At 39.2% G+C, this 27,956-nt stretch overlaps 1 protein-coding gene across 3 annotated transcripts; it reads left to right on the top strand.

Annotated features, from left to right (window-relative positions):
- Positions 1–869: 869 nt before the first annotated feature.
- LOC100584655 (zinc finger protein 486) lies at positions 870–26,263 on the top strand. 3 transcript variants are annotated; one of them, XM_030820301.1, is made up of 4 exons: positions 870–974; positions 9,074–9,200; positions 10,704–10,799; positions 22,216–26,263. In XM_030820301.1, exons 2-4 carry the CDS (start codon positions 9,167–9,169, stop codon positions 23,352–23,354), a joined length of 1,269 nt encoding a protein of 422 aa, XP_030676161.1. In that variant the 5' UTR covers positions 870–974; positions 9,074–9,166; the 3' UTR covers positions 23,355–26,263. The 3 variants fall into 3 exon arrangements, with proteins under 3 accessions (XP_030676161.1, XP_003275911.2, XP_030676162.1); XM_003275863.4 differs by having other exon boundaries at positions 870–1,027; XM_030820302.1 differs by lacking the exon at positions 870–974 and adding an exon at positions 2,965–3,006.
- Positions 26,264–27,956: the final 1,693 nt, after the last annotated feature.

Here is a 27,956-nt window from a genome sequence, read left to right as displayed (position 1 = left end):
CTTGATGAACGGGTTCTGTCTAGGCAAAAGGCCTGTCTTTATGAATCAACTCTGTCTAGACAAAAGGCAAGCTAAACCCCTTGGGCTGTTACACAATCTCCGCCTCCTGGGTTCAAGCGATTCTCCTGCCTCAGCCTCCGGAGTAGCTGGGACTACAAGTGCGCACCAGCACACCCAGCTAATTTTTTGTATTTTTAGTAGAAATGGGGTTTCACCATGTTGGCCAGGCTGGTCTTGAACTCCTGACCTCAAGTTATCCGCCCACGTTGGCCTCCCAAAGTGCTAGAATTACAGGCGTGAGCCACTGTGCCTGGTCTAAATGATTTCTATTTCCTGTAACAAATTTGAAATTACTTAAAGGTTGTTTCAAATTGAAAAAAAGAATGTAGATAAAATATAAAAAGTTAAAAAAATTACAAGAGATTATGAAATATATGTGTAAATCTTGAGAAGTCAAAAGTGACAAATCTGATTTATATACAAGGTTTTATTAAAATTAGCTTTAGTATTGATAATACACTATTACCAAAGTCAAAGTTGATTTTCTCTCGAACAAAAATTTTATGTATTATTAATATGACAGCGAAATACTTCTGTTCACCTTTTGAATACATGCAAAAAGAGAGACAGTAAAAAAGATACAGAATTTTCCTATGCTCTAGGGTGGGCCTGGCTCAGTTCAGGGAGGAAGCCCTGTCTGAAAAGGCTGCAGCTTAGGCTGTTACTCTTTCATCGCTCAGCCCAGCATCTGATCACATCTTCTGTCACTCAGCGGCTGAGTGGGCAGGGCCTTAAGCATTATCCAATGAGAGACGCCGGGCTGGAAACCGTCCAATCAGGCAGGCAGGTGGAGCAAAGAGGACGGCTTCCGGGTTTGGCGCGGCCTTTGTCTCTCGCTGCATCTGGAGCTCTAGGTCTTCTCATCACTACTCGGTGTCCTAGAGGCCCACCCTCTGTGGCCCTGTGTCCTGTAGGTATTGGGAGATCCACAGCCAAGATGTCGGGACCCCCTGGAAGCCTAGAAATGGTGAGAGTGCCTGTTCGACATCCTGAGAGAGGGGAGGGACTGGTTGATGGGAAGTGGCTGTGGAGGGACTCAGGCCTCCCCGTAGTCAGCTCCACAATCTGCGTCCGGAATTCTCCTTACCCAGCTGGGTCCCCTCCAGCCATAAGATGGCGGCTGCGCTGACAGCCGGTCCCGGGGCGTCCTGTCTCTTCCCTGTGCAGTGACTGTGCCCTGGCCTGGCACCCTCTCTGGGCAGCAGCTCTGCACCCGCAGCTTCAGGTCTCTCCCAGATTGTGCGGGAACCACGAGAAGGTCGTCAGGGGAGAATCTTGACTCGGGGTGCGGGTTCACGATTCGGAAGAGCTTTGGTCCGTGGGGTTCACAGTTTCTCTTTTCTCCCGTTAAAAATTTACGAAGCCGGGCGCGGTGGCTCACGCCTGTAATCCCAGCATTTTGGGAGGCGAAGGCGGGCGGATCACTTGAGGTAAAGGGTTGCTAGGACAACTAAGGTCCTCTTCAAAGACTCAACTTCCTGGTCAGAAGTTGTAAAAGTTGTAAATCAACCCTACCCCTTTTTCTCCCTTTTCCTTTTCTCGCAAATCGCGCGTTTATCCTGTTTGGAAAAAGTTTGGGTCTAAGCTAACCGGGATCAGCTTAGATTGTGCGGTCTGACCCCAGCCAATAGGGGAAGGACACAAAAACAAAAACTACGTTGGGGTTAAAAACCCCTTCCTGGTCGGGCGCGGTGGCTCACGCCTGTAATCCCAGCATTTTGAGAGGCCTAGGCAGGAGGATCCTGTGGTCAGGAGTTCTAGATCATCCTGGCCAACACGGTGAAACCCCATCTCTACTAAAAATACAAAAATTAGCCAGGTATGGTGGCAGGAGCCTGTAATCCCAGCTACTTGGGAGGCTGAGGCACGAGAATTTGTTGAACCCAGGAGGCGGAGGTTGCAGTGAGCTGAGATCGCGCCATCGTACTTCAGTGTGCGCGACAGAGCAAGACTCCTTCCCAAAAAAAAAAAAAAAGGGCCGGGCGCGGTGGCTCACGCCTGTAATCCCAGCACTTTGGGAGGTCGAGGCAGGCGGATCACCTGAGGTCGGGAGTTCGAGACCGGCCTAACATGGAGAAACCCTGTCTCTATTAAAAATACAAAATTAGCTGGGCATGGTGGCGCATGCCTGTAATTCCAGCTACTCGGGAGGCCGAGGCAGGAGAGTTGCTTGAATCTGGGAGGAGGAGGTTGCGGTGAGCCGAGATCGCGCTATTGCACTCCGGCCTGGGCAACAAGAGAGAAACTCCGTCTCAAAAAAAAAAAAAAAAAAAAGTAAGAATCTTAAAATTTTCTTCCTTTATGTAAACACTGTGTTTGAGTAATTTCACTGGATTTTTCAAACACTTAGTTTCAAAAACCAAGGGAGTAACACTGACATGGAAATTAAAGCTTGAACCTAGTGACTCCAAGCTAAGGCTAATATGAAGTCTGCAAAAAGAGGGAGTTAAAAAAAATTTTTTTTTTTTTTTGAGACAGTCTTGCTTTGTGGCCAAGGCTGGAGTGCAGTGGTGGGATCTCGGCCCACTGCAACCTCTGCCTCCCGGGTTCAAGTGATTCTCCTGCCTTAGTCTCCCTAGTAGCTGGGATTGCAGGCATATGCCACCATGCCCGGCTAATTTTTGTATTTTTTAGTAGAGACGGGGTTTCTCCATGTTGGCCAGGCTGGTTTCGAACTCCCGACCTCAGGTGATCTGCCTGCCTCGGCCTCGCAAAGTGCTGGGATTACAGGCATGAGCCACCACACCCAGCCAAAACGTTTTCTTTCTGTTCTATTATTGTGGAGTTTTTCTGGGGCTGTAAACATTTGTTCTTTTTTTTTTGAGACGAAGTCTCTCTTGTCCCCCAGGCTGGAGTGTGATGGCATGATCTTGGCTGGCTGCAACCTCTGCCTCCTGGGTTCAAGCGATTCTCCTGCCTCGGCCCTCTGAGTAGCTGGAATTACAGGTGCCTCCCACCAAGCCCGGGTAATTTTTTTTGTAATTTTAGTAGAGATGGGGTTTTACCCTGTTGGCCAGGCTGGTCTAGAACTCCTGACCTCAGGTGATCCACCCGCCTAGGCCTCCCAAAGTCCTGGGATTGTAGACATGGGCCACCATGCCCAGCGAAGAAAATGGTTCTTTTTTTTTTTTTTTTTTTTTTTGAGACAAAGTCTTGCTCTGTCACCCAGGCTGGAGTGTGCTGTGGTGCCTTCTCGGCTCACTGCAAGCTCCACCTCCTGGGTTCATGCCATTCTCCTGCCTCAGCCTCCCGAATAGCTGGGACTACAGGCTCCCGCCACCACACCTGGCTAATTTTTTATATTTTTAGTAGAGACGGGGTTTCACTGTGTTAGCTAGGATGGTCTTGATCTCCTGACCTCATGATCTGCCTGTCTCAGCCTCCCAAAGTACTGGGATTACAGGTGTGAGCCACCGCGCCTGGCCAAAGAAAATTGTTCTTCTAATTATTGTTTCCAAACACTGTCTAGAATTACCAGACATGATATAAACCCATAAGGTGCCAACCAGAATTTACTCTAGCGAGGACTTTCCCTATCAGGCTTCCAGTCAATTCACACTTGTGCAGCAAAGTGCGTGCTGTCCCCTAAATATGCAGGCAGAATTGTGTCTCTATTTGTTATCTATAGTCTTCTACAGTCACTTCTAGAGAGGCTAGATTAGATTTCTACAAATTTCATAGGGCAGCAATCAATCATTTTATCTCTTTCAATGACTCTTCTATCTTCAGACTTGAAACAGATTCAGAGACCATGGGGCCCACAAACCCAGTTAGAGTAACGTGTGTGCATTGAGTAGACTTGTTGACAAGAGAATCTCTACTTTCACATTCCTCCTCTTGCTAAAATGCTCACAAATGTGCAGGTAACGCCTGCTGCTCCTCCTGCCATTCAGGCCGTAAGTCTACAGCTCTATATTTTGAATCCAGATCTTGAGATTTGGGAAATAAAAAACTTTTATCTAAATAATGCAGGTTCTTTTGGTTATCAAACTCAGAAATATGTTAAAATGAAAGTGCAGTTATGTCTTTCTCCCACTTTGAACTATGTATTCATCTATTGAAACTGTTCACTATTGGCACAAGTAACTATAAATTAAACTAATAATGCCACATTGGACACTATATCCCATACCCTAAAACATAATGATAGATATCCAATCAATAATCAATGTTATTTATGTAAATAAATAAAAACTTTTGACAAACAACTCTGCATCAGCCCACTTTCTGTCCCTGTCTTGTCTTTACATATCTTCCTGTAAATGCTACTAATTGAAGTGTAGATTCCAGGCAACTTGAATCTTTGCTCCCAGGTTATAACCCTTAAGCTTGACCCAAATAAACTGTCTACTTATATTCATGTTGTGTTACCTTTTTTTTTTAATGTAGCCTTATTATTTAGGATGTGTTAGAGCAGCATCTATGAGGAGATCTCTCTTTTGACTGTACTCCACTTGGTGTAACACAAAAGGATGGAGAGCCAAGTCGATCCTACCTAGAATTTGCAGATAAGGTCTGCCCTCTGCCTGGGATTTAAAAAAAAATGCCAGACTTTGGATAGAGAATGTACAGAAAATTAACAAAAGTCATTTTCTGTATTGTAAGTTGTCAAGATATCTTACAGCCTCCATTTGGGAGTGTGGCATTTTGAGATTTTTCACATCTTGTTCATTGACCTGCTACAGTTATCTGAGAGGCTCCAGAAGGAAATAGAATCTGATGGCAGAATCTGTAAGTGTAAATAAATATCTCAAGAGTGAGAGATCAGGCCACAAAATATCCAGAGCCATGACCACAACTATATTTACCTGTAAAATGTGATACTGGAGTAGAGTGTTTTTGTTCTTTCTCTTATCCAAGAGCTAGCAAATCAGGACAGATGATCCAGATTCTGGAGCTCCACCAAGGCAGTTCTATTTCCGATTCAGAATCAGCCTGAGTCTCTCCAGCCTGGCTTAGGGCATTGAGCCATCAGCCCTGGTTCACTAGGAATTCCCTCACAATCACCTAGGTGTCTTTGAGGCATTTGAGGATGTCCAGAGCAGAATTGTGTTAGGCTGACAAGAGTGGTTAATTCTGCTTCTGTCTCAGTGTAAGAGAAGTGAGTCATCCTGTGTTTGCTCATCCCCTCATACAAGAGGTGTCTTTTTTGGTACCCAGATCAGAGTTTCTCCAGTTTCCTGGTACTTGGATGATAAACAAGGAGGAGATCTGGAGACCCAAATAGATAAACTAGTTGCTTCCATTTCATATGGCCATTAAAAAATACATGAAGCAGTCATGGTTCCTCCAATCCAGAGACTTTTAGTCTAGACCAACAACTGGATAAATAATTGAATTATGCAACATATGGTTGGCACAATACATAGATGTGTCCAAAACCTTGGGTTTTATTTAGGCCACTTTATGCTGTTATGACTTCTGAATTCTACATCTGAAGGGATATCTATGAACAAAATAATTGTTATTATAATTTTTTTTTCTTTAGTCAGAATCTCACTGTGTTACCCAGGCATGAGTGCAGTGACACGATCTCAGCTCACTGCAATTTCTGCCACTTGGGTTCAAGCGATTCTCCTGCCTCAGCCTCCAAAGTAGCTGGGATTGCTGGCCCCAGCCACTGTGCCCAGCTATTTTTTGTATTTTTAGTAGAGGCGAGGTTTCACCATCTTGGTCAGGCTGGTCTTGAACTCCTGACCTCGTGATCCACCCACCTTGGCCTCACAAAGAGTTGGGATTACAGGTGTAAGGCAGTGCACCCAGCTGTAAAATTTCTACTTTTTTTTTTTTACCTTCTAAAGTGTACATTTTGATTTACTAATAATATTACCCTAGAAGACCTTAAGGGATTTGTTTAAATTGTGTATTAATACATAGTGTAAAGTTGACAGGGCAGTGGCTAGAAAAGATTAAAATTATAGGAACTCTGGGATTTAAGTTTCTTTTAGGTAAGCTTAGAAAAAACAAAACTGGAAGCACCCCAGTGACATAGAGAACAGAATTCTACATAAGGTCTTCACACTGCCTGAGACCTGATCAGATTCATGCTTTTTGGAGGCTTTATTTAGGTCTGACCCTACCCTGGAGTCTTGCCTCACAGAACTGATTAGTAGAGATCAGAGTTTTGGCTGGTGAATCCTGCTGCCTTTCTAGAGCTGCTGCTCACAATTTTCTGAATCCCAAAAGCAGATGAAAGGAAAAAATAAAGTACGTATTTTAGGGTCTTAGTTTTTAAATTTTCTGTTAAAATCAGTGCTTGCAGAGACATTCTATTTAGCAATTTGTTTTCTATTCCTGCAGATCCAGTAGTTGCTCCACAAGTCACAGAAAAGTAAACATAAACAGAATAAAATTTTCTCTAAATTACATTAAACTCTTCCTTTCTATCTCTTTCATCTGTCTATATTTCGCTTTTATTCTTTATGGTGTTTAAAAAAATTGATGACAGAGAAACAGAAGAAGAAAAATGCTGAACACTTTACCTAAATCCTAAAGTTTATTAAACCCTTAGTACCAGCTTTCAGGGTGTTATGAGAAATAAATCACAGACTGTGTTATGCCCAGCACAGTGCTCTGTATCATTCTCTTGAGCACATGGTACCTGCTTAATAAACATTGCAGTAGTACATGTGTACATGTTGTTTTTTAAATACAGACTTATTCTGACATTTCTGCCTTCAGTTTCCTCTGTAAACTTTAAGGAGCCAGCAAAGCATATAAAACTTTAGGGTAGAGATGCCTTGTCCTTATTTGTATCGGAAGTATTTGGTTGTGACAAGAGTGCCAAGTGTAAGGGACCCTGTGCTGTGCCTGTTTTCTCTAACTAATGCTAATAATGAGCCAAGAGAAAGCAACTTCAGCATTGACAGGGGACTTGTTTAAAACACCCATTCATAGATCCTTTTCAAGCCTCCAGAATCACATTACATAAAGTGGAGCCAAAATTACCAAGTGATTTATAAGCCTATTAAAGCTTGAGAGGCAATGCTTAGCTTAGTGACTATCAGCCCAGGCTTCTCATTAGGATCACATGGTCAATTTGCAGAAATCTCTTGTGCCCTCCCCACAGCTTCTGTTTATTGTTCTGGGTGGCAGCATCCATGTTGTTTTAATGAAGGGCCTCATGTGACTCTAAGGTGAGGCCAGAATCAAGTATGAGGGCTTCAGAATACAATCATGAGAGTTAAGTTCCACCTTTGCACTAAAGGGTGATCACAGGGCCTGTTCTGTTTGGGTTTGGTACAGACAGATCAGTGTGGTGCATATTTCCATTACTGGAAATTGCTGGTGTCTGTGGCAGGGAGGGCACCTGAGGACAGGAAATGAGAAACATTTCTATCTTCATGGAACACTTCATTGTTCCCTGAATCTCTTCTGTTTCAAAGGACACAAATTGATGGGCTTTTTCTGTCATTTTGCCAGTTGATGTCATGCCAGCAGGTAATCATGTGCTGCTGATACCTTTAAAGGCATGTTCTCAAGATGCAGGTGTAATTTTTCCAGAGAATCTCATCTGAGAAGGAATTCCAGAGGAGAAGCAGAAAAAAAAAATGGCTCCTCTTAAGGTAAACGGGTCTCAGATGAAGAGCTGTGTCCACTCTGCCTCCTGGACTCCCATGAGTTTAGTACTCACAAACCTTCACTTCTCTACTTGTGTTTTCCCTCCCTGAGTTTGGTTTAACTACTTAAAATTCTTATGATAGTCAAGGGTCTCTGAAAAATACTTCTTTCCTATATCCCGGAGTTTTCTCTGCATTATCTATGTCATAGCTTCTTATATGCCATGCAGAATTCTCAGCAAGAATTTATAATCTGCAATATTAAAAATGTTCCCTTTGTGGCTGTTGAACATGGAGAGATGTGGATACTCAAGATTTCTGTTGGGGAAAATTGTGGTCCTTAGTATAGATGGAGAACATGTAATGTTGAGGCTTCATCTGTATGTTCCATTAGCTGTATGCAGAACAGGATTAAGAAAATGCTTTTTTATATGGAATGGCATTTATTATCTAGAAAGTTCTGAAAAAAATTATTAGGAGATACCTGCTCTCTTGGGTGCTAAATGAATTGGGTGCTAAATGAAGCCTACTTAAAATTACTACTAAAAGTTACAGAACATAGGAGTTATCGAAAACTTTGAAGTTAGCATAAAACATGTTTCTTTATGGTTAAATTCAGATTTTATTTACTTTCTTTGGGAGGAATATTTCAACAGTGATGCTGTGTTCTTCTGTGCATTAGCACATCATAAAAATTTGTCCTAGTGCAGTTAATGGTTAATGATTCAGTTGGTGAGATAGCTCTGACAGATTTTTTTCACTATAGAGATAATTATTTCTATTCATTATTAATTATGTTCATGCAGCTGATATGCATAAACCATCACATTAAATCTGGCAGCTCTCTTTTTTAAAAATATTTTTCTTTGGAAAACGAAGGCTCTTATCTTTGTTTACAGGCTAGAAAATCTGAAAAAAAAACATAGGCTCTTGCACTTACTGCGTGTTTGACAAAATATCGTTTTTGGGACAAGAACATTAACATTATTGGTGAGCTTGTCAGAAATTCAAAAAATCAGACTTTATGCCAGATCTTCTGGAAAAAAAAAATCCTGCATAAGAAGGTCATCAGCTTATTGTACATGTTAAAATTTGAGAGATGCCTTCTAACTCAACATGTCTTTTCTGTCTGAAAGATATTCATAACTGATTCTGTGTGATATAAATATAGCACTCAAAAATGTACATGTTCATGTTCATGCCCTTAATTTTATACTTTATTATCTAGAAAAATATCATTATATGAACTAATGTTGTGGATCTTAGGCTGCTCTTTTTTCTCAGAGATAGAGAATACATTAGAAAATATTTCTGTGTTGAAAATTATTTTATTGGATAATTTTAGTCAATCCTATAAGTAAGAACCAGTTCTCTTTACTCTCTCATTTCACCTTAAATTAAAAATTCCACCAATGGCAACTTGGTAAAAATGTGTGTGTTTGTGTGTTTTTCAGGAACCATTGCAATTTAGAGATGTGGCTGTAGAATTCTCTCTGGAAGAGTGGCATTGCCTGGACACTGCACAGCAGAATTTATATAGGGATGTGATGTTAGAGAACTACAGACACCTGGTCTTCCTTGGTGAGGATAACTTAAATACATAATTCATAAAAAAACCCCAAAAGTTTTATTTCTCTTTTTTGTGGAATGATTTTAGTAATTTATCCTTTGCATAAAGAGTTTCAGATGCCCTTTTTCCAGAAAATCTTCAGAATTTGTGTATTTAGAAAAGAATTTCTTCAAGATGTTTCATCTTAATCCAAACTTTCCATGTTGCTGAGTTGAACTTTATTCTTCACTCTAAATTAGTGGTAATTTCAGAAATTTAGTGACATAAAATAGTGTTGCCCCCACCTGAAAATCTCATTGCCACCACCAGTTTTTGATTCAGTAGTACCAGGTAGTAAATTTTAAAAGCCTACATGCAGGGCCAGGCGCAGTGGCTCATACCTGTAATTCCAGCACTTTGGGAGGCTGAGACGGGCAGATCACCTGAGGTTGGGAGTTTGAGACCTGCCTGACAAACATGGAGAAACCCCATCTATACTAAAAATACAAAATTAGTCGGTCATGGTGGGGTAGTCCTGTAGTCCCAGCTACTCCGGAGGCTGAGGCAGAAGATTCCCCTGAACTCAGGAGGCAGAGGTTTTGGTGAGCTGAGATCGAGCCATTGCACTCTAGCCTGGGCAAGAAGAGCAAATACTGCTCTAATTTTGATAGGAAGTTTATTGAATCTATAGATCACTTTGGATAATGTGGCAATTTAAAAATCTATTTGGATCTTCTCTTTTTTTCATAGTGTTTTTATTGTAAAGATTTTTTACCTTCTTAGTAATTTTTTAAAGAAATTTATTATTTAATGGTGTAGTAAATAAGATTTTTTTCTTTCCCTATTTTATCAGTTAGCTTAAGTGTTTGAGACCATACATATACTTGTGTGTTAATTTTATGTTTTGCTAATTTACTGAGTGTATTTTTCAGTTTAGAAAGGTTTTAAGGTACTGTTTATGTTTTTTTTTTTCTTTTTTTGAGATGGAGTCTCACTCTGTTGCCTAGGCTGGAGTGCAATGGCATGATCTCAGCTCACTGCAACCTCCGCCTCCTGGGTTCAAGCAATTCTCCTGTCTCAGCCTCCTGAGTAGTTGGGACTACAGGCGCGTGCCGCCGCATGTGGCTTTTTGTATTTTAGTAGAGATGGGGTTTCACCATGTTGGCCAGGCTGGTCTCGAACTCCTGCCCTCGTGATCCACCCATCTTGGCCTCCCAGAGTGCTAGGATTAGAGGCATGAGCCACTGCAACCGGCCCTATTTATGGTTTTTAAAGTACTGCTTATGGTTTTTTAAATATAAGATTGTATGATCTACAAACAGCAACTTTTTAATTATTTTACTCCATCTCCAAAAAAAAAAAAAAGAAACCTTAAAGTTGAAAATATTTTCTAAATATTTAGAAATTTGTTATGAATTAGTATTTTGGTATTAATTTATGAGAATATTTTATTACATTCTTTCTGCTGAGTACATTACTAGCTTGTAATTGAGGAATATAAGCAAGATTCATGCTATTTATTTTTAATGAAACAGGTATTGTTGTCTCTAAGCCAGACCTGATCACCTGTCTGGAGCAAGGAAAAAAACCTCTGACTATGAAGAGACATGAGATGATTGCCAACCCCCCAGGTAGGTGCGAATGAAAATGAACACAACAGACAACGCAGATAAGAGGTCCCAAGGTCAAAAAGAAAGCCAGTCCTTATCTGGGAAGCTGTGTTCCAAAGGAAATAATTCCTGGTCAGCTGTTTTTATTTATTTATTTATTTAATTTTTCTCTCACAAAGGGACATCTTCTGTCTCATGCTTTTAAATTCTCTAAGGATTCTACTATTCTTTCGGTGAGCTTCCTTCAAGTTCACAGTGAGAGCCAAATTCCTCTTTATGGCTTATAAGAGATTGCACAATCTGGCTGTTTTTCCATTGTCCTGGGGACACATGAATATCTGCATGATTTTGAGAAACTAAAACTGTTTTTTAAGTTGTCTTTTTGTATCAGATCTGAAATGTGTGAGAGTACTAGTTTTTGTTGCATTTTTTATTCATTTTTTTCTGCACAGTCCATTCTGTTTTTATTACTATATAGGCTTGAAATACAGTTTCAAATTATAAGTATGATATCCTTCTGCTTTGATCTTCTTCCTCAAGATTGCTTTGGCTATCAGAGTTATTTTAGTATCATGTAACTTTTAGAAATGTATTTTCCATTACCATGAAAAAAATACCACTGCAATTTTGATAGGAAGTTTATTGAATCTATAGATCACTCTGGATAATATGGCAATTTTAAAATTTATTTGGATCTTCTCTAATATTTTCATAGTTTTTCTTGTTTTTTGTTTTTGAGATGGAGTCTTGCTCTGTTGCCCAGGCTGGAGTGCAGTGCATGATCTTGGCTCACTACAAACTCTGCCTCCTGTGTTCAAGCAATTCTCTGCCTCAGCCTCCTGAGTAGCTGAGATTACAGGTGCATACCACCATGCCCGGCTAATTTTTTTTGTATTTTTTGTAGAGATGGGGTTTCACCATGTTGGCCAGGCTGGTCTTGAACTCCTGACCTCGTGATCCACCCACCTCAGCCTCCCAAACTGCTGGGATTACAGGCGTGAGCCACCCTGCCCGGCCCATAGTTTTTTTATTGTAAAGATTTTTTGCCGGGCACAGTGGCTCACGCTTATAATCCCAGCACTTTGGGAGGCCGAGGCGGGCAGATCACGAGGTCAGGAGATCGAGACCACGGTGAAACCCCATCTCTACTAAAAATACAAAAAATTAGCCAGGCGTGGTGGCGGGCACCTGTAGTCCCAGCTACTTGGAGAGACTGAGGCAGGAGAATGGCGTGAACCTGGGAGGCGGAGTTTGCAGTGAGCCGAGATTGCGCCACTGCACTCCAGCCTGGGCGACAGAGCGAGACTCCATCTCAAAAAAAAAAAAAGATTTTTTACCTCCTTTTTTTTTCTAAGAAGTTTATTACTTAATGCTATGGTAAATAAGATTTTTTTCTTCCTCTATTAGATAGTTTGTTTTAAGTGTATGAGACCATACATATACTTGTATGTTAATTTTCTATTTTGCTAATTTACTGAGTGTACTTATCACTTTAGACAGGTTTTAATGTTATTTATTGATTTTTAAATATAAGATTGTACGATCTACAAACAGCAACTTTTTACTTATTTTTCTTTAATTTCAATGGATTTTTTTATTTCTTTGACTAATTTTTCTGCCACATGCTTCCAGTGCTACATTAAAATAGAAGCATTGACAATGGGCACAATATAGTTTTGTATTGGTGCCTAAATTTGATGGAGCAAACACCTCTTCAAGTTTTTTTTTTTTTTTTTTTTTTTTTTGAGACAGAGTCTCACTCTGTTGCCCAGGCTGGAGTGCAGTGCTGCAGTCTCAGCTCACTGCAACCTCCACCTCCCGGGTTCACGCCATTCTCCTGCCTCAGCCTCCCGAGTAGCTGGGACTACAGGCGCCCACCACCACACCTGGCTAATTTTTTTGTATTTTTAGTAGAGACAGGGTTTCACCATGTTAGCCAGGATGGCCTCGATCTCCTGACCTCGTAATCCACCCGCCTTGGCCTCCTAAAGTGCTGGGATTACAGGTGTGAGCCACCATGCCTGGCCTTCAAGTTTTTATAAACTGATTTTAGAAGGTAAAGATCTTTTGTTGGGCCCTTAGGGTGATGAGATGCCCTCTGAATTTGTAGTGGAGAGGGGGTATAGCTTGGTGACAAGGTTGCTGGGTCTGCACTAGGGTCCACCTTTAGTTGGCTTGTTACAGGGGCTTGGGTAGTTGTAATTCTCATTTTATTTTTGGACAGACTGCATATCCTTCAGGGCTTTGCTCAGTAGTTAAGACACTAGGGCATGTTTTTGTAGTCAGATCTGCATATGGTGGGCCTTATATCTGGATATTGATGAGTATGGCTTTTATTGAGTATCAGAGAGCATTCCCTCAGATAACTGGGTGGGTTTCTATATAGGCAGAATTGACCATAAACTATCTTGTTTAAGTGAGTAGTCATGGAGATAGTCTTTTTTTCACCATGTGTTTAATGATGAATATATATTTCCTTTTGTGAGAGAAATACTTGTTTGATTTGAAGGTAATTTTCAGAAAGATTTATAATTCTGGATTTTTTTCAGTTTTTCTTTAAAAAAAATTGTTTTAAAAACACATAACATAAAATTTACCATCTTAATTCAAGTGTACATTTTCAGGGCCAGGCATGGTTGTGGCTCCCATCTGTAATCCCAGGATTTTGGGAGGCCAACACAGGAGGATCCCTGGAGCCCAAAATTTTGAGACCAGCCTGGGAAAGATATGGAGACCCCTCTTTATAAAAATAATTTAATAATTGCCAGGCATGGTGGTATGCAGCTGTGGTACCTGCTACTTGGGAGATTGAGGAGGAGTCAAAGTTGTACCACTACACTCCAGCTTGAATGACAGAGTGAGACCCTGTCTCAAAAAAAAAAAATGCTGTTCATTTCAGGCATGTTAAGTATATTCTCATTGTTATGTAAAAGACTTCTAGATACTTTACTTCTTGTAAAACTAGAACTCAATACCCATTAAATAACAACTGCTCATTTTACCCTCTCTCTCACCCTTGACAGGCAAAACTTCCACTTTTCTGTTTTATGATTTGACCACTTAAGATATCCATAATTTTGTTACTGGATTAATTCAAGTGACATAATATTCTCAATGTTCATCTTAAAATGTGACAAGATTGTTCTTTTTAAGATGGAATAATATTCCATTGTATGTATATGTTACATATTTGATATGTTTATAAATCAAGAGACATCTGGGTTGCTTCAACCTTTTGGCTTTTGTGAATACTGGTGCAATAAGCATGGATTTTCAAATATGTCTTCCAGGTCCTCTGTTGCTTTTCTTTTTTTCTAGAGATGGGTTCTCTGTCACCCAGGCTGAAGTGCAGTGGTGCGATATCAGCTCACTGAAACCTCTGCCTCCTGGGTTAAAGCAATTCTGCTTCAGCCTCCCAAGTAGCTGGGATAACAGGCGCCCACCAACACACCTAGCTAATTTTTTGTATTTTTAGTAGAATGGGGCTCATTATGTTGGCCAGGCTGGTCTCAAACTCCTGACCTCAGGTAATCTGCCCACCTTGGCCTCCCAAAATGCTAGGATTACAGGCTTGAGCACCTGGGCCTGGCCTGTGTTATGTATTTTGTAAATAGATATAATAAGTGAGGAACATTTATAACATTTTTAAATAATGGCTGCATCTTTGTTTTCCAGAAACAAGCAACATGGGTTTCATTTTTATTGCAACATCAACAGATTGGGTGTTTTTAAAAAAATTTACAGTGGCCATTCTAATGGATATGAGGTGATTTTGTTTGTCATTGTGTTTTTTTTATTTCTCTACAAATCAGTAATTTTGTGCATTCTTTCTAATGCTTTTTCCCATTTGTGTAGTTTTTTGATGAAAATTTTTTTGGTTCATTTTTAAATCAAGTTATTCAACTTTATTGTTTAGTTTTAAGAGTTGTTTACTTATTTTGAATATTAACTTCACATGAAATTTGCAAATGTTTTCATCCATTTTCTGAGGGATGTTGCCACTTTTGAATTTTCTTTCGATGTGCAGAAATTTTGATGTCTAGTGTATTTAAACTCTTCTTGTATTTGTTGCTTATGCATTTAATGTCATATCTAAGAAAATGGTGGCAAGACCAATGTCATGTCTCTTTCCTGTATTTTTTCTAATAGATTTATTATTTTCTTTATGTCTAAGTATTTTGTTTAAAATATATTTTTGTACCATTCAAGGAAATAACCCAACTTTATTTTATCAGTGTTGATATTCAGTTTTCAACATCATTTTTTGAAGATATTACTTTTCTCTATTTTGTACTTACAGCAACTTTTTGAAAGACCATTTGATCATATATAGAAGGGTTCATTTCTGAGCTCTTTAACTGTAGGTTGTATTGACATCTGTGAAGAATAAAATTTTTTGACCTCTGAGCAAGAATATGTTGAAGAGTGTGTTTTATATTCACATATTTTTGAATTTGCCAGTTTGCCTTTTGCTTTTAATTCCTAGTGTCATTCAGTTTTTGTTAGAAAACACAATGTATAATTTTAGTATTTTTAAATTGATTTGTTGTTGTTTTGAGACAAGATCTTACCAACACCGAGGCTGGAGTGCCGTGGCATAATTTTGGCTCACTATAGCCTCAGCCTCCTGGGCTCAAGTGATCCTTTCACCTCTGTTTTCTGAGCAGCTTGGACTACAGACATGCACTACCATGTCTGGCTAATTGTTTGCTTGTTTGTAGTGTTAGGATCTCATTATGTTGTCCAGGCTGGTCTCAAACTTTTGGCCCTAATGGATCCTCTTACCTAGGTCTCCCAAAGTGTTAGGATTATAGGCAAGAGCCACTGCACCCAGTCAGTACTTTTAAATTTAATAAAACTTGGTATGTGTCCTAACAGATTAAACCAGATGCAAATAAGAATATTGTGTATTATCTTGGTTTTGACTGGAGAGTTTTGCATGTGTCTGTGAAGCCTTGTTGGTCTATAATATGGCTTCCATGTTCATGTTCTCCAGACCTCATGCTGCAAAATAAATCTTCAATGTTGGATGTGGGAACTGGTGGGACATGTTTGTGTCATGGAGGCAAATTTCTCATGAATGGCATGGTACATCCTCTTGGTAACCAAAACTTTACACTCTATTAATTCAAATGAGAGCTGGTTCATTAAAAGAACCTGGATCCTTCACCTCACACTTGCTCTGTTTCATTAACATATAGTATGTCCAATTACTCTTTACCTTCCACCATGATTGTAAGTTTCCTGAGACCCTCACCAGAAGCAGATGCTTGCACACACTTCTTATAGTCTGTCAAACTGTGAGCCACATAAATTATTTTTCTTTAAAAATTATGCACTCAGCTGGGCACGGTGGCTCTGCCTGTAATCCCTGCACTTTGGGAGGCTGAGGCGGGCGGATCACGAGGTCAGGAGATCGATACCATCCTGGCTAACATGGTGAAACCCCGTCTCTACCAAAAATATAAAAAGCCGGGCATGGTGGTGGGCACCTATAGTCCCAGCTACTGGGGAGGCTGAGGCAGGAGAGTGGTGTGAACCTGGGAGGCGGAGCTTGCAGTGAGCTGAGATCGCTCTACTGCACTCCAGCCTGGGCGACAGCGAGATTCCATCTCAAAAAAAAAAAAGAAAAAATTATGCACTCAGCTGGGTGTGGTGGCTCACACTTGTAATCCTAGCACTTTGGGAGGCTGAGGTGGGTGGATCATGAGGTCAGGAGATCGAGACTATCCTGGCTAACACGGTGAAACCCCATCTCTATTAAAAATATAAAAAAATTAGCCAGGTGTGGTGGTGGGCGCCTGTAGTCCCAGCTACTTGGGAGGCTGAGGCAGGAGAATGGCGTGAACCTGGGAGGCGGAGCTTGCAGTGAGCTGAGATTGCATCACTGTACTCCAGCCTGGGTGACAGAGCAGGACTCTGTCTCAAAAAAAAAAAAGAAAGAAAGAAAAAGAAATTATGCAGTCTCAAGTATTCCTCTGTATGCAAAATAATATGGTCTATAATGTTGCATAAGTTGTCTGTTTCTCATTTTTTTCTCTGAATTTTCTATTTATTGTTGCGAATGGGGTCTTGATGTCTACAATTTTTATGTTGCTATGTATGTCTTGCTTCACTTTTGTCAATATTTGCTTTATATATTTTGGAGCCCTGATGTTATGTTTACATATACATATAGATAGATAAATAATATAGTTACAGATTCCTGTTAAATTAACTCACTTTACCATAATATAATATCATTCTTTGTCCAATGGTAGTAGTTGACCTATAGCATATTATGTTTAATATAATTATGACCACCTCACTCAATTGTGGTTACTATTTTTATGAAATACACATTTTTTTCCTTCTGTTAATTTCAGCCTATTTGACTCAATGCTACAATGAGTCTCTTGTAGGCAGCATACTGTATGCTTTTAAAGAAACCACTGAGGCATTCTATAGCTTTTCCTTCATATGCATTTATTTGTTTATGTATTTATTTTGAGACAGAGTTTCACTTTTGTTGCCCAGGCTGGAGTGCAATGGTGTGAGCTCACTGCAACCTCCACCTCCCAAGTTCAAGTGATTCTCCTTTGTCAGCCTCCTAAGTAGCTGGGAGTACAGGTACCTGTCACCATGCGCAGCTAATTTTTTTGTATTTTAGGTAGAGATGGGATTCCACCATGATGGCCAGGCTCATCTTAAACTCCTGACCTCAGGTGATCTGCCCGCCTCTGCCTCCAAAGTGCTGGGATTACAGGCATCAGCCAACACGCCCGGTCTCATTTAACTTTGAGATAGGGTCTCACTCTGTCAACCAGGCTGATTTGCATGATTCACTGCTGCCAGAACCTCCAAAACTCAGATGATCCTCTCATTTTAGCCTCTCAAACAGCTGGGTTACAAGTATTTGCCATCATAGCCATCTAGGTTTTATTTTTTGTAGAGACAGAGTTTTGCCATGTTGCCCAGGCTGGTCTTGAACTCATAGGATCAAGTGATGAGCCTACCTTGGCCTTCCAAAGTCCTAAGATTACATTTGATTTTATTAAGTAATATAATTAATTTATATTTACAATCAATAAACAAAGTTGTCATTAGCAGTTAGATTGTTATTGTTTTATGTGTTTCTAGTAGTTATATTTTTCTCATCTCCTGTTTTACTTTCTTAATTTTCATTTTATTTTGTACTGGCATGCTTTCATTATCTTCTTTTGCATACTTTCTATAAATATTATCTTTGTAATCATCTTGAAAACTGGAGATTACATACATCTTGAAGTTAAAACAATATGTTTCAATCTCATAACTTCAATTGATTACAAAAACTGCCTCTATATTTTATGGTTTGTTATTGACATAAAAATTATTTTATATGGTGTATCTATTAACAGATTTATGCAGATTTACATAATGTTTCTTATATTTTATTTAAAAACTTAAAAGTTTTTATGTACCATCTTTTTTTTTTTTGAAACTGAGTCTCACTCTATTGCCCATGATGGAGTGCAGTGGTGTAATCTTGGCTCACTGTAACCTCCACCAGGCACGGTGGCTCATGCCTGTGTTCTCAGTACTTTAGGAGGCCGAGGTGGGCGAATCAGAAGGTCAGGAGTTCGAGAGCAGCCTGGCCAACATGGTGAAACGCTGTCTCTACTAAAAAATACAAACATTATCCGGGCATGCTGGCAGGTGCCTATAATCCCAGCTCCTCAGGAGGCTGAAGCAGGAGAATCGCTTGAACCTAGAAGGCGGAGGTTGCAGTGAGCCAAGATCACAATGCTGTACTCCAGCCTGGGCAACAGAGAGACACTCCATCTCACAAAATAAAAAAAAAATATGTCTTTTGATTGGAAAGATGATTATATATATATTTAAATCATTTTCTGAAATAGAAAAAGTTACTGTTATTTTTATTAAATGTTGTATTTGATTCTTGTATCTTCGTCACTCGTTTTCTTTTTTGTTTTTTTTATTTTTGTATTGATATGCTTTCAGTTTCTTTCTTATTTTATTTTGTGTATCTATACAGCTATTATCTTAGTGGTAACATGGGGGATTACATGAAACCTCTAAAAGACACAACAATATATTTGAATGTGGTAAAAAATTAACTTCAGTTACATACTGAAATTCTTCATCATTACATTTGCCTTCAACTTTGTTACTGATTTTGCTAATTATATTTTTTATTTTTATATTTTTTTATTTTTTTGAGACGGAGTCTCGCTCTGTCGCCCACGCTGGAGTGCAGTGGCGCAATCTCGGCTCACTGCAAGCTCCGCCTCCCAGGTTCACGCCATTCTCCTGCCTCAGCCTCTCCGAGTAGCTGGGACTACAGGCGCCCACCACCACGCCCGGCTAATTTTTTTTGTATTTTTAGTGGAGACGGGGTTTCACCGTTGTCTCGATCTCCTGACCTCATGATCCGCCCGCCTCAGCCTCCCAAAGTGCTGGGATTACAAGCGTGAGCCACCACGCTGGGCCTTTATGTTGTATATTTATTAACAGATGTTAACAATATTTCTATACTTTTATCTTTTAAATTTAGAGAGTAATTAAAAATGTTTTCTGTACCATTATGACAATGTTAAGTAAGAAATTCCATTTTTGTGTATGTGGATATCTTTTCCAGAAAGTTACGTATTTTCATAGATTATCTGTTGTTTTCTTGCATTATGTTATTTTCAGTGGAAGAAACTCCTTTTAGCATCTTTGACGTGTATGGTTTATGCAGTGCCAATATACTTTCTCAGGATTTGGTTATTTTAGAAGCACTTGTTTTATTTGGTAGTACAATTTTGCTGATGGCATTATTCCCATTTGACAGCTTTTTAAAAAAAATTATTATAATTTTAGCTATATCACAGTTTTTTTCTGATGTGCAAGAATGTTTTAAATAAATTCACTGGTGCCAGTTGCAGTGGCTCATGCCTATAGTCCCAGCACTTTGGGAGACCGAGGTGGGCAGACCACCTGAGGTCAGAAGTTCGAGACCAGCCTGGCTAACATGGTGAAACCCTGTTTGTACTGAAAATACAAAAAATTAGCCAGGCATGGTGGCGCACGCCTGTAATCCCAGCTACTCAGGAGGCTGAGGCAGGAGAATAGCTTGAACCCAGGAGGCAGAGTTTGCAGTGAGCCAAGATTGCATCATTGCACTCCAGCTTGGGCAACAAGAGTGAAACTCTGTCTAAAAAAAAAAATTCTCTGGTTATCTCATGAGACTGCTTATAAATGGAACATCATTTTTATCTTGCAGCACCCAAAATTCTATTCTTATATGTGATTTTTGAAATTTTGCTTATATGTGTGTTTGTTATAAATATATTTGTGTGTATCTAAGTTTGTTCAGCTTTTTCATATTTACATCATATTTTCTTTTAATAAATTTTTCAGTTTTTTATATTTTTTATATCCACAATTTTTGTTTTTTTGGTATTTTAGTATTTCTTTTTATTCTCATTTTTCTGATCTTCAGTAGTTGGGTTTCTATTTTTTTCTTATACAGAGTCTTTTTCTGTCACTGAGGCTGGAGTGCAGTGGTGTGATCTCAGCCAGGCTGATCTTGAACTGCTGACCTCAAATTATCCACCCACCTCAGCCTCCTAAAGTGCTGGGTTTACAGGCATCAGCCACCACACCTGGCCTTTTTAATTTTATTTTTGAGACAGTGTTGCTCTGTTGCCCACGCTGCAGTACAGTGGTACAATCTCCACTCACTGCAACCTTTCCCACCCGGATTCAAGCAATTCTCCTGTGTCAGCCTTACAAGTAGCTGGGATTACAGGCACGTGCTAACATGCCCAGCTAATTTTTGTATTTTTAGTAGATACAGCATTTCACCATGTTGGCCAGGCTGGTCTCAAACATCTGACCTCCTGTGATTTTCCCACCTTGATCTTCCAGTGTGTTGGGATTACAGAAATGAGCCACCAACACTGGGCTGTTCAATTCATCTGGAATTTTAAAAATTACTTTATATACTTTTTATGGTTGCTTTTGAAAATTTTATAGTTTTTTCGGTGGGGCCATGTTCTAATATTTGGTATACATTATAATCTTTGATAGAGATTTGGAAATTAACAAAAAGCTACCTGTTACAATCTTTATAACATAGCTTTGTCCTGGTGTAGTCTGAAATCAATTGTCTTGGCTAGAGATTCTGGGAATGTCTCAAACATGTTTTTAGGATGTGTCTTGTGTAAAATTTTGTGTCTATTATTTGGTTAAATCAGCTTATTCATATTTCTTCTTAATAGTCAGTAATCACTTGCTACACCCATTCCCTGTTTGGGGTACTGCCGTTTCTCTGCTTCTCTATAATTTACCTTTAGACTTAGCAAACTCAAACTGTCATTCCAACGTACATCACCATTTTTTTCAGCATTTTATGTCATGGGACACATTATCTGGTGTCTAAAAAAGCCCCCAGAAGACAGAAATAAAGATGTATGTGCCAATGTTTCTTGTTTTTTAAAAAAGAAACTAGGAGTTGGCAATTTACATTTTTGTGTGTATGTGTGAAACAGAGTCTGAATCTTACCTATTCTGGAGTGCAGTGGCATGATCTTGGCTCACTACATTCTCTGCCTCCACAGTTGAAGCAATTCTCCTGCCTCAGCCTCCCAAATCGCTGGGATTACAGGTACCTGTAACCACGCGTGGCTAATTTGTTTGTATTTTAGTAGAGATGGGGTTTTACCATGTTGGTCAGGCTGGTCTCAAACTCCTGGCCTCAGGTGATCCTCATGTTTTGCCATCACAAATTGCTGGAATTACAGGCATGAGCTATCATGCCTTGTTGGCAATTTACTTTAAAAAAAATTTTTTTTTTTGAGATGGTGTCTTGCTCTGGCCCCAGGCCAGAGTGCAGTGATGCAATCTTGGCTTACTGCAACCTCCGTCTCCTGGGTTCAAGAAATTCTCATGTCTCAGCCTCCTGAGCAGTTGAGATTACAGCTGCCCATGACCATGATTGGCTAACTTTTTGTAATTTTAGTAGAGATGGGGTTTCACCATCTTGGCCAGGCTGGCCTTGAACTCCTGACCTCAAGTGATTCACCCACATCAGCCTCCCAAAGTGCTGGTATTACAGGCGTGAGCCACTGCACCAGGTTGGCAATTTACTTCTAAAGGCACAATGTTATACTGGAGAGCAGGAAGAGCTGTTGCATATAAGTAACAGAATTTTCTTTATCTTCTATGTCACTGTTTGCATTGTGCTCACCTGGGGACTTTCACACACGTAACTCATTTATAAATTTTTTACAAATGTATTTTGGTCAGTATGTTTTTGTTACCTTTATATGTCCAGGAAGAAATTACAGCTTGTGGCATTTTGCTATGTCATCTTGCTTATGTAGTTTGTATAATTTTATAGGTTAGATTTGTAAAGTATATTTATCTGAGTCTAGCAATTGAAGTAACGTGTTCTTATTGTTTCTTTCAGTTATGTGTTCTCATTTTGCCCACGACCTTTGGCCAAAGCAGAACATAAAAGATTCTTTCCAGAAAGTGATAATGAGAGAATTTGAAAAATGTGGACATGGCAATTTACACTTTAAAAAAGGCTGTGAAAGCGTGGATGAGTGTAAGGTACACAAAAGAGGTTATAATGGACTTAACCAATGTTTGACAACTACCCAGAGCAAAACATTTCAGTGTGGTAAATATGGGAAAGTCTTTCATCAGTTTTCAAATTCAGAAAGACATAAAAGAAGACATACTAAAAAAAAACCTTTGAAATATGTAGAAGGTGACAAAGCTTTTAATCAGTCCTCAACCCATACTACACATAAAAAAATTCATACTGGAGAGAAACCATACAAATGTGAAGAATGTGGCAAAGCCTTCAACCGGTCCTCACACCTTACTACACATAAGATAATTCATACTAGAAAGAAACCCTACAAATGTGAAGAATGTGGCAAAGTCTTTAAGTACTTCTCTACCTTTACTACACATAAGAAAATTCATACTGGAGAGAAACCCTACATTTGTGAAGAATGTGGCAAAGCCTTTAAGTACCCCTATACCCTTACTACACATAAGATAATCCATACTGGAGAGCAACCCTACAAATGTAAAGAATGTGACAAAGCTTTTAACCATCCTGCAACTCTTTCTTCACATAAGAAAATTCATACTGGAGAGAAACCATACAAGTGTGATAAATGTGGCAAAGCCTTTATTTCATCCTCAATCCTTAGTAAACATGAGAAGATTCATACGGGAGAGAAACCCTACAAATGTGAAGAATGTGGCAAAGCCTTCACCCGTTCCTCACACCTTACTATGCATAAGATAATTCATACGGGAGAGAAACCCTACAAATGTGAAGAATGTGGCAAAGCCTTTACATGGTCTGCAGGCCTCCATAAACATAGGAGAACTCATACTGGAGAGAAACCCTACAAATGTGAAGAATGTGGCAAAGCCTATACTACATCCTCAAATCTAACTGAACATAAGACAACTCATACTGGAGAGAAACCTTACAAATGTAAAGAATGTGGCAAAGCTTTTAACTGGTCCTCAGACCTTAATAAACATAAGAGAATTCATATTGGACCGAAACCAAGAACGTGACAAAGCCTTATTTTATTATTATTATTATTTTTTGAGAGGTAATTTCACTGTTGTTTCCCAAGCTGGAGTGCAATGGTGTAATTTTGGCTCACCACAACCTCCACCTCCTGGGTTCAAGTAACTCTCCTTAGTAGCTAGGATTACAGGCATGCGCCACCACACCTGGCTAATTTTGTATTTTTAGTAGAGATGGGATTTCTCCATGTTGGTCAGGCTGGTCTCAAACTCCTAACCTCAGGTGATCTGCCTGCTTTGGCCTCCCAGGGTGTTGGGATTACAGGCATGAGCCACTGTGCCTGGCTGACAAAGCTTTTTAAGGAAGTTCTCAACCCTTACTACACATTAATTCATACTGGACAGAAACCCTACAAGTGTGAAGAATGTGGCAAGCCTATAACAAGTTCTCAATTCTTTTATTTTTATATATTTATTTTTTGAGATGCAGTTTCACTCCTGTGACCTGGGCTGGAGTGCAATGGCATGATCTCGGCTTACTGCGACCTGCATCTCCTGGGTTCAAGCCATTCTCCTGCCTCAGCCTCCCGAGTAGCTGAGATTACAGGTGCCCACCACCATGCCCAGCTAATTTTTGTATTTTTAGTAGAGATGGGCTTTTGCCATATTTGCCAGGCTGGTCTCAAACTCCTGACCTCAGGTGATCCACTCGCCTTGGCTTACTAAAGTGCTGGGATGACAGGCATTAGCCTCACTTCTCAGCCACATGCTCTTAATTCTTAGACATGGCGATAATTCATGGTGAAGAGGAACTTTACAAACCTGAAAGATGCGACAGTGCTTTTCCCAACACCTCCAACTTTTCTATGCATAAAAAAATTATACTACTGTGAAACCAAATAAATGTATGAAATGTGACAAAGCCTTTGTGTGGTTGCCACACTTTATTGTAGGTCAGGTAATTCATAATTCCAAAATACCTACAAGTATGAAGAATGTGGCAAAACTTTTAATCATGCTTACACCGTATTTCACAGGAAAGCTATTATCCTTGAGAAAAATTGTACAAATATAAAGAATATGGAAAAGCCATTAATGCCTATCACATCTTACTCAACGTAAGAAGGTTCATAGTTAATAAAAATAAAAGAGCAATTACTGTGAAAAAATATTTCAGAAAATATAAACCTTTAAGGTGAAGAAGAGTGTTGATTCTGAAGGCAAGCATTACAAATATAAAGGGGTTTGTAGTACCTTTGCTTGTATTACAGATCTTATTGCCCACATTTTGTATTAGAAGGAAACCCTAAAGCGGTTGCCAAGCTTTGTGCAACATCAGGGAATGTATATTGAAGAAGATTCCTGCAAATGTAATGAGTTTGGAAACACTTTTTAGATAAATTATTTGTGGCCGGGCACAGTGGCTCATGCCTGTAATCCCAGCACTTTGGGAGGCCAAGGTGGGAGGATCACCTGATGTCGGGAGTTTGAGATCAGACTGACCAACACGGAGAAACCCCGTCTCTACTGAAAATATAAAATTAGCCATGCGTGGTGGCACATGCCTGTAATCCCAGCTACTCAGGAGGCTTGAACCCCGGAGGTGGAGGTTGTGGTGAGTCGAGATCATTGCACTCCAGCCTGGGCAACAAGAGCGAAACTCCGTCTCCAAAAAAAAAAAGAAATTTATTTGTGTATAACTTTAAAAGTAGATTTTTGGAAGCATTGTAATTACATTAAAAGTATACTTGTTCCAGCTGGGCATGGTGGCTCACGCCTGTAATCCCAACACTTTGGGAGGCCAAGGCAGGTGGATCACGAGGTCAGGAGTTCAAGACCATCCTGGCCAAGATGGTGAAACCCTGTCTGTACTAAAAATACAAAAATTAGACGTGTGGTGGTGGGCGCCTATAATCCCAGCTACTTGGGAGGCTGAGGCAGAGAACTGGAATTGCTTGAACCCAGGAGGAGGAGGTTGCAGTGAGCTGAGGTCACACCATTGTCCAGCCTGGGCGACAGAGCAAGACTCCATCTCAAAAAAAAAGTATATTTGTTTCCTTAAAAAAATTTTTCTGAAAAGTGAATAATGACGTAATACAGCTTTCAAATTACTTTATGCTGTTACTTTTTTCTTATTGTATTCACATGTGAAAGCATGTGTTCAATTTTTGCTGCATCAGAGATATTAGAGATACTTTTTTATTAATTGGGCATTTATGACCTTTTCTATAAAAGTAAGGACATTAAAATGTAATATGTCTGATGAAAATATAAGTGGAGAGGCTCATTGTAGTTAACCTATATTAAGTAATGTATAGGTAGGTGTTCAGAGTAATACTTTTCTACATTATAGTGAGAGAAATTATAGATAAAAGTATATTAAACTAAATTAGTGTATTTTACTTATTGTACTTTTATGTAATAAAATGCAGTACATTTAAAAATTGTTAGATTATGTGTGAATTTAATTTTATGTTTTTTACCATGTTAAGACTATTGTGCATTTAATGAAGCATTATTATGCCACTAACCTATCCCACCTTACTCAAAGGTGTAGGTAAAAGATGGTAGCAGTATACTATTTGGTACATAATGGAATAACGTCTCTAGTAATCACTTTGCCAGTGGCTTTAAACAGCAAGTGAATTTAAGAATATTGTTCCCATTGGTTAAATTTTTATTCTCTTTTCTTATTGAAATTTATTATTAGTATTTGTGGGTATATAGTACATGTCTATATGCTTTATATGGCATATTTTGATTCAGGCCTACAATATGTAGTAATTACATTAGGGTAAATAAGGTATCCATCACCTCTAGCATTTATCCTTTGTATTACAAACAGTGTAATTATATACTTTTAGTTATTTTAAAATGTACAATAAATTGTTATTGACTACAGGGTTATTTTTATGAACATAATAAAAATTATACAGAAATATAAATAAAATACAGCCAGGCCCAGTGGCTCATGCCTGTAATCCCAATACTTTGGGAGGCTGAGGCAGGTGGATTGCCTGAGGTCAGGAGCTCAAGACTAGCCTGGCCAACGTGGTGAAACCTCGTCTACTAAAAATAAAAAATATAGCTGGGCATTGTGGTGCATGCCTGGAGGCTGACGCAGGAGATTCACTTGAAACTGGGAGCTGGAGGTTGCAGTGAGCTGAGATTGCACCACTTCACTCCAGCCTGGGTGACAAACTCAATCTCAAGAAAACAAGAAATAGAAATCATACATATACTGAAAAATTATTAATAAATGTTTGTTATATGGTTTTCTTTGAACATGTGGTCTCTGCCTGCAAACGTAGACTTTTAGTGTTAATTTACATGAGTTATATATACACATATTACTCTGAAGATAAACCTTAGGTGTAAGAAAATTATGGAGTGTGTTTGTGTGAGCATGAGATTGTATGTATTTTCAGAAGAACAATTATTGGAACAAAACAAATTATTTTAATAAGGTGGCTAATAAAAAACTAAGCACCTTGAGAATGCCGAAAGCAAATCTATGCTTTCTGCTTTGTCTTGAATTTATTAATATAAAATTTTATGGCTTATGTTTCAAATTTTTTTCAGAATCTGCCTATTAAAGTACAGGCAGCTTTGTCTCCAGAAACAACACTCTTTGAGTACAACAATAAAAGCCCTTTTCAAACAGAAAACAAATAATCATAGTTAACACTTATTTTAATGAAAATTCGCCGGGCGCGGTGGCTCACACTTGTAATCCCAGCACTTTGGGAGGCCGAGGCGGGCGGATCACGAGGTCAGGAGATCGAGACCACAGTGAAACCCTGTCTCTACTAAAAATACGAAAATTCAACCAAAATTAAATTATTGGATATATTTTATTGTCCTATGTGTGTGTGAATATATAAAATGGTGCAGAAAGGAAAAATAAGCCAGAAAAAAAGATGTTAATATTTGTAATGAATAAAACTGGAAATTAGTTAATTATTATTTGCAGGTGATATCTTTGTTTATGTAGATAACAAAAGCAGCAGAAAACTTTCACGGAGTCTCTCTCTGTTGCCCAGGTGGGGTGGAGTGCAGTGGTGCGATCTCGGCTCACTTCAAGCTCCGCATCCGGGGTTCATGCTGTTCTCCTGCCTCAGCCTCCCAAGTAGCTGGGACTACAGGCGCCCGCCACCACGCCCAGCTAATTTTTTGTATTTTTAGTAGAGATGGGGTTTCACCGTGTTAGGCCAGGATGGTCTTGATCTCCTGACCTCGCGATCCACCTGCCTTGGCCTCCCAAAGTGCTGAGATTACAGGCATGAGCCACCGCTCCCAGCCAAAACCTTTTCTTTTTTTTCAAAAAATTAGAAGATTCTAAAGAGAAGCTTTTAATAAATAAGCATTTAAAAGAAACTAGGGTTACTTGTTATATTTAAAATATATGCTATTCTCACACAAAATGAAACTGCTGCAATCCAACTTTAGAAGCAAAGAATAGCCTTAAATTGTTAAACATAGAAAATATACTTTGCAGAATAGGATTAGGCACTCTGATATGTGAAAGAAAATATTAGGAAATAAACTATGTTATTCTTTAGATATAGGCTGAAGAAAGTAGATGAAAATCCTGTAATTCCTTTTTGCCTGAAGCAAACTTAAATTTATAAGTAACTATTTTGATAA

Source organism: Nomascus leucogenys, chromosome 10 (genome assembly GCF_006542625.1).
Source record: "Nomascus leucogenys isolate Asia chromosome 10, Asia_NLE_v1, whole genome shotgun sequence".
Taxonomy (NCBI): Eukaryota; Metazoa; Chordata; class Mammalia; order Primates; family Hylobatidae; genus Nomascus; species Nomascus leucogenys.
The sequence above is the reverse complement of the archived record's forward strand: the minus strand, read 5'-3'. Positions and strand labels throughout refer to the sequence as shown.

What these genes read in the sequence shown, in the direction of transcription:
- LOC100584655 (XM_003275863.4), top strand. Translation starts at nt 998, where the DNA reads ATGTCGGGACCCCCTGGAAGCCTAGAAATG. An exon ending in CCCCTGGAAGCCTAGAAATG is followed by an intron (nt 1,028 to 9,073) that starts GTGAGAGTGCCT and finishes TGTGTTTTTCAG; the next exon opens with GAACCATTGCAATTTAGAGA. An exon ending in CAGACACCTGGTCTTCCTTG is followed by an intron (nt 9,201 to 10,703) that starts GTGAGGATAACT and finishes TTAATGAAACAG; the next exon opens with GTATTGTTGTCTCTAAGCCA.